Source organism: Penaeus japonicus, unplaced genomic scaffold (genome assembly GCF_977035675.1).
Source record: "Penaeus japonicus unplaced genomic scaffold, GWHDUDI00000001_assembly GWHDUDI00000012, whole genome shotgun sequence".
NCBI classification, from domain to species: domain Eukaryota; kingdom Metazoa; phylum Arthropoda; class Malacostraca; order Decapoda; family Penaeidae; genus Penaeus; species Penaeus japonicus.
In genome coordinates this window covers 43,441,151-43,448,650 of record NW_028234414.1, presented here as the reverse complement: position 1 = coordinate 43,448,650, position 7,500 = coordinate 43,441,151, and the positions used below count along the sequence as shown (strand labels likewise).

The 7,500-nt window shown below is 39.0% G+C and overlaps 2 protein-coding genes across 2 annotated transcripts in view; one reads left to right on the top strand and one right to left on the bottom strand.

Moving 5' to 3' along the window:
- Positions 1-841, bottom strand: part of LOC122252647 (uncharacterized) — a 4,883-nt gene extending 4,042 nt beyond the window's left edge. Inside the window, exon 1 of the mRNA XM_086542842.1 lies at positions 7-841. Coding sequence (XP_086398968.1) covers positions 7-97 — 91 coding nt within the window. The 5' untranslated portion in view covers positions 98-841. The remainder of the gene's footprint in view (positions 1-6) is intronic.
- A 6,104-nt stretch (positions 842-6,945) lies between these two features.
- Positions 6,946-7,500, top strand: part of LOC122245950 (uncharacterized) — a 720-nt gene continuing 165 nt past the window's right edge. The window contains exons 1-2 of the mRNA XM_086542840.1: positions 6,946-7,182; positions 7,299-7,500. The exon at positions 7,299-7,500 is cut by the window's right edge and continues 165 nt beyond it. Coding sequence (XP_086398966.1) covers positions 7,299-7,500 — 202 coding nt within the window. The 5' untranslated portion in view covers positions 6,946-7,182. The remainder of the gene's footprint in view (positions 7,183-7,298) is intronic.

Genomic DNA, 7,500 nt, shown 5'->3' with positions numbered 1-7,500 from the left:
ACTCACCAAAGAAACCGCACACACACACCAACACCTCGAAGGCTAAAAGAGGTGTTTCCCACAGGGACGCGGGGCTCATGTCGGTGGAGTTACTCATCCTGTGACTTTGCTCGCACTAAGGATCTCTGTGTTGTTATTGAGCATTATCTCTACGGGAAGTTGTTTATCGTTAGGAGATATATATATGAATATGTATATGTGATCCCACACGCTCACGCACAATGTCTGAATTTATCTCACTGAAATATTCAGACACAACTAATACATTGAATTACTAAATACAAAAACACGAATGCTGACAATGATTTGCTAAATTACCATGCTAGCTAATTGGGTTCTAATCAGCTAATACAGCAAAATCAATCAATCTCTTGATCGTTCTTTCCGAAAATATACGGAAAACGATAAAGATGAATGATACTAAAAGAAAAAGTTTCCTACTCATGAGCAAAGCTATCAGGATTCGAAGGAAATACGACGGTCTTTTTGCGTCTTAGAGCGTCCCTAATCATCTGTCATGCGTTCCCATGCGTTTCCATGCTCTTTACGGTAGAATAAGGGAACTGCGGGCGTAGATGGGCGTCTCAGAAGAAGAATTCCGACCACAGCGAAAACCCTTTCGAACTCTGTCTTCTTGCACCAATAAAACGACTTCCTTTATAAGCCGAACCCTTTTGCTTCCTCTGCTATGACATGGGAATGCTTTACGGCAGACATGCGTTAATGCTGAAGCGAGTGAGAAACTAAGCATAAGTTTATTTCTATAGTCAATAGCCTTGATCAAATGGGAATGAATGAGAGTATTCAATTTATTTTTTCCACGTATGAATAACGTTCAAGTTAGTCACGTTAAAGACAAATTACGAATCATTTGAGATTGATTTTAGTATGTACCATTTTGCAGTGATTTAAAAAATAATAATAAAAAATAAAAGAATAAAAAAAAACAACATAAAAATATATCCGCTTTACGTATCTAATGTAGTTAATGTAAATATACTTAAACTAACCACAAAAGGGGGTGGAGGGGGGGGGGGGCTGTATGATTTGGAAATTGGGCTAAAAAGCGTCTCGCCAAAACCACGTAGGGGCATAATTAAACTACATTTGAAATCTAATAGCCTAAAGATTTCTATATTTGAAACTAATGGTTAAGAGATTCCTCGTGTTACTAACCCACATTCCTTAGTTAAGAAGTGATTTCAAGAAGAAAAGACGAGCTCACCGAATGTATCACCATTGTGTCCGAAATTATGCAAAGTGTAAGGAAAAAAATCCACTATTCACAAACACTCGAGACTTTCCCAAATAACTTTACATTAAGGGCAAAAAATGCAATTAGATTTAATTGATTAACCCAATAGGAAAGCTTTATATGTGAATGTGAGAAGGAAATAACATGCTAAAAAGTACCTTCTTAGTCCTGAGCCCTGACTCAAGAAGACGTCTCGAGGCTAGGGGCCGTTTTTTTAAACATCATAGTTTCGGGCGTTACCAACCCGAAAATAAATTGCGTGGGGCCGGCCCGAAAACTCAAATCGATTTTTTCTAACGTCAAGGCAGTGCGGTGGGCCGGCCCCAAAATGTTTTCGGGCGGCCCGAATATTTGCAACAGTTGGTAGCCCTGTGTATGTAAAAAGCACGCCAAATGATCGAACAACAATGGCCAGCGAGAACGATTAAAATAGTTCGCTCTCAGAAGATCAGAGGAAAATGTTGCTTTCACTTATCGCTGACCATAGCAACAACATCAACTCAAAAATGTACGACCCTGGAAGCATCGGCCGCAAGCAACGAGCATGGGAGAGCATAACTACGAGTTTTAATGCCATTTACCCTGACTCCGTTGGAAGGTCAGCAACTCAGCTAAAGCGAGCTTGGGAGTACATACGCGCTAAGTAAGTAATACTAAACATTTTTGTTATTTTAGCATACATATTGTGATAAAAGATACTAAATTTGAATTATATTAATAGATTACTCATGAATAAACACGAGACATAATCAAACAGAAGTCAGGTTAGGAATCAACGAAAATAGACAGTTGCAATATAAGAAATATGGAAATATGTTTCCTCTTATGTCATCGTATGCAATATATTCATTCTTCGATATGATTCAGAATCGGCTACGCCTAATATTTGTATACCAGTCACCTAAATTTTGTAGTAGGATTATCCAAACATTTATCTTAAGTAGATAAAAAGTTTGCAAAATAATTACCAAAGTCATTTTTGTTATAGGGTTCAGAAAGAGCACAGCAACTACATCAAGAAGAAAATGGGAATTGGTGGTGGATGTCCTCCCAGCCCCCCAAAGTTTTCTGCCTAACTAGCGGCTGTTGCTGAAGATGAACCACTAATTCTATCGTTTAAAGATATAGGTATGGGTTCTTTCGTAATTATTGCTATTGTAATGTTATGAAAAAATAAATTTATAACATAAAGCAAAGTGTGCATATAACCATATCAGAATTCCTGGACTAGGGCGCACACACGCCTATTTAGTGCAAAATATATTTATCTACTGATTTATTTGTAATGCATATTGACACAGACAGTCACATATACGGGCGGGCACACACACACAAACATACACACACACACACACACACACACACACACACACACTCACACTCACACTCACACTCACACTCACACTCACACTCACACTCACACTCACACTCACACTCACACTCACACTCACTCTCTCTCTCTCTCTCTCTCTCTCTCTCTCTTTTCTCTCTATCTCTTTCTTTTTCTTTCTTTTCTCGCTCTCTCACTCTCTCTCATACTCACACTCACACACACACATATACAGGGTATATATATATATATATATATATATATATATATATATATATATATATATATATATACATATACATATACATATACATATACATATACATATACATATACATATACATATACATATACATATACATATACGTATACATATACTTATGCATATATATACATGCATTTATATATATATATATATACATATATACATATATATATATATATATATATATATATATATATATATATATATATATATATACATATATATACATATACATATACATATACATATAAATATATATATATATACATATATATATATATATATATATATATATATATATATATATATATATATATATATATATCTTATTATATATATATACACATATATATATACACATATGCTTATACATATACATATACATATACATATACATATACATATACATATATACATATACATATACATATACATTCACGCACAAGCACACGCACACACACACACACACATACACACACTCACACTCACACTCACACTCACACTCACACTCACACTCACACTCACACTCACACTCACACTCACACTCACACTCACACTCACACTCACACTCACTCTCTCTCACACACTCACACACACACACACACATATATATTCAAGTGACAAATCAGGTTACCGAGGTTATATCTATGTGAGAAAGATGGTAGAATGCAGTAACGCATTTTAATGTAGAAATACAAATTTTACCTCCCTGACCTTGTCTTGAACTTCTACCATCTTTCTCACGTAGATATAACCTCGGTAACCTGATTTGGGACTTAAATTTCTAATTCATTCCTGCCGAGTGCCCACGGGGATTGTCTGTGAAACCTCGCTATCGCTGCTCTGCTAAGAGTATATAGGTAACTTCCATGATGATTGTAAGGCATCTGGTCAGACAATTCTTTTAGTGGGTCACATGGTCTATCGAGTTAGTAGACGGGACTGTCACTCTGACGCCCTGGGTTCGAGTCTCGGTCAGGGAGGTAAAATTTGTATTTCTATATTAAATGCGTTACTGCATTCTAACATCTTCCTTCACATTTCAATATAGAAATAAAAACTTTACCTCCCTGACCTTGTCTTGAACTTCTACCATCTTTCTCACGTAGATATAACCTCAGTAACCTGATTTGTGACTTGAATTTCTTATTCATTCCTGCCAAGTGCCTATGGGGATTGTCTGTAAAACCTCGCTATCACTGCTCTCTTAAGAGTATGTAGGTAACTTCTATATTGGTTGTAAGGCATCTGTTTAGATGATCATTTTGTTGGGTTGCGTGGTCTATTGGGTTAGACGGGACTGTCACTCTGGGTCGAGTCTCGGTCAGGGAGGTAAAATTTGTATTTCTATATTAAATGCGTTACTGCATTCTAACATCTTCCTTCACATTTCAATATAGAAATAAAAACTTTACCTCCCTGACCTTGTCTTGAACTTCTACCATCTTTCTCACATAGATATAACCTCGGTAACCTGATTTCTGACTTGAATTTCTAATTCATTCCTGCCAAGTGCTCATGGGGATTGTCTGTAAAACTTCATCACTGCTCTGCTAAGAGTAAATAGGTAACCTCCATGATGGTTGTAAGGCATCTGGTTGGACAATTCTTCTAGTGGGTCGCGTGGTCTATTGGGTTAGTAGCTGGGATTGTCACTCTGAGGACCCGGGACCGAGTCTCGGTCATGGAGGTGAAATTTGCTTTTCTATATTAAATGTGTTACTGCATTCTACCATCTCTCTCACATAGATATAACCTAGGTAACCTGATTTGTGACTTGAATTTCTAATTTATTGCTGCCAAGTGCCCACGGGCATTGTCTGTAAAACCTTGCTATCACTGCTCTGCTAAGGGTATATAGGTAATTTCCATGATGGTTGTAAGGCATCTGGTTAGACAATTTAGTGGGTCGCATGGCCTATTGGGTTAGTAGCCGGGATTGTCACTCTGACGCCCTGGGTTCGAGTCTCGGTCAGGGAGGTAAAATTTGTATTTCTATATTAAATGCGTTACTGCATTCTAACATCTTCCTTCACATTTCAATATAGAAATAAAAACTTTACCTCCCTGACCTTGTCTTGAACTTCTACCATCTTTCTCACGTAGATATAACCTCAGTAACCTGATTTGTGACTTGAATTTCTAATAAATTCCCGCCAAGTGCCCATGGAGATTGTCTGTAAAACCTAGCTATCACTGCTCTCTTAAGGGTATATAGTTAATTTCAATGATGGTTGTAAGACATCTGGTTAGACAATTCTTTTAGTCGGTCACATGGTCTATCGAGTTAGTAGACGGGACTGTCACTCTGACGCCCTGGGTTCGAGTCTCGGTCAGGGAGGTAAAATTTGTATTTCTATATTAAATGCGTTACTGCATTCTAACATCTTCCTTCACATTTCAATATAGAAATAAAAACTTTACCTCCCTGACCTTGTCTTGAACTTCTACCATCTTTCACACATAAATATAACTTCAGTAACCTGATTTGTGACTTGAATTTCTAATTTATTCCCGCCATGTGCCCACGGTGATTGTCTGTAAAACTTTGCTATCACTGCTCTGCTTAAAGTATATAGGTAACTTCCATGGTGGTTGTAAGGCATCTGGTTAGACAATTCTTTCAGTGGGTCGCGTGGTCTATTGGGTTAGACACTCTGACGACCCGGGTTCGAGTCTCGGTCAGGGAGGTAAAATTTGTATTTTTATATTAAATGCGTTACTGCATTCTACCATCTTTCTCACATAGATATAACTTCAGTAACCTGATTTGTGACTTGAATTTCTAATTCATTCCTGCCAAGTCCCCAAGGGGATTGTTTGTAAAACCTCGCAATCACTGCTCTGCTAAAAGTATATAAGTAACTTCCATGGTGGTTGTAAGGCACCTGGTTAGACAATTCTTTTAGTGGGTCGCATGGTCTCTTGGGTTAGACGGGACTGTCACTCTGACGCCCCGGGTTCGAGTCTCGGTCAGGGAGGTAAAATTTGTATTTCTATATTAAATGCGTTACTGCATTCTAACATCTTCCTTCACATTTCAATATAGAAATAAAAACTTTACCTCCCTGACCTTGTCTTGAACTTCTACCATCTTTCTCACGTAGATATAACCTCAGTAACCTGATTTGTAACTTGAATTTCTAATTCATTCCTGCCGAGTGCCCACGGGGATTGTCTGTAAAACCTCGCTATCACTGCTCTGCTAATAGTATATAGGTAATTTCCATGATGATTGTAAGGCATCTGGTTAGACAATTCTTTTAGTGGGTCGCATGGTCTCTTGGGTTAGACGGGACTGTCACTCTGACGCCCCGGGTTCGAGTCTCGGTCAGGGAGGTAAAATTTGTATTTCTATATTAAATGCGTTACTGCATTCTAACATCTTCCTTCACATTTTAATGTAGAAATACAAATTTTACCTCCCTGACCTTGTCTTGAACTTCTACCATCTTTCTCATGTAGATATAACCTCGGTAACCTGAATTGGGACTTTAATTTCTAATTCATTCCTGCCGAGTGGCCACGGGGATTGTCTGTAAAACCTCACTATCACTGCTCTGCTAATAGCATATATGTAATTTCCATGATGATTGTAAGGCATCTGGTTAGACAATTCTTTTAGTGGGTCGCATGGTCTCTTGGGTTAGACGGGACTGTCACTCTGACGCCCCGGGTTCGAGTCTCGGTCAGGGAGGTAAAATTTGTATTTCTATATTAAATGCGTTACTGCATTCTAACATCTTCCTTCACATTTCAATATAGAAATAAAAACTTTACCTCCCTGACCTTGTCTTGAACTTCTACCATCTTTCTCACGTAGATATAACCTCAGTAACCTGATTTGTAACTTGAATTTCTAATTCATTCCTGCCAAGTGCCCATGGGGATTGTCTGTGAAACCTCGCTATCACTGCTCTGCTAATAGTATATAGGTAGTTTCCATGGTGTTTGTAAGGCACCTGGTTAGACAATTCTTTTAGTGGGTCACGTGGTCTATTGGGTTAGACGGGACTGTCACTCTGGTTCGAGTCTCGGTCAGGGAGGTAAAATTTGTATTTCTACATTAAAATGCGTTCTACCATCTTTCTCACATAGATATAACCTCGGTAACCTGATTTGTCACTTGAATATATATGTGTGTGTGTGTGTGTATGCGTGTACCAATATTATAATAGATTTTTCCTTTCATTTATCTGATCATGTGATCACACGCAGGACTCCCATGTCATAAATCTCAGCAGTACCGTCGTAGAGAAAGTATATAGCAGCATATTCTACGTGCTACCGACAGCCATCAACCTGGTTTCCTACTGCACCGTGATTATCTTGGTGAGTGACTCTGCTCCTTTCGTCCGCATTAGCAGCGTCCATTGCATGTGCGTTTCTTGTGCATTGCCAATGAGTGAGTATCAGAATGGACACCTGAGCGATCTCCTCCCGGGCAGATGGCGTCCAGGCGGTGCGCGAGCGGGAGCGGCGAGGCGCGGCCTGGCAGGTGGGACCAGGTCAGCCTCTCTCTCAGCGTCCTGATCTTCATGAACCTCCTGCTGGACGTCCCCCACTTCACCATGCATTTCCTGCACGTCGACTGGAAGGAACCTCGCCTCCTCATCGCTCACGCGCTCTACCGCCTCCTCTTCGCCCTGC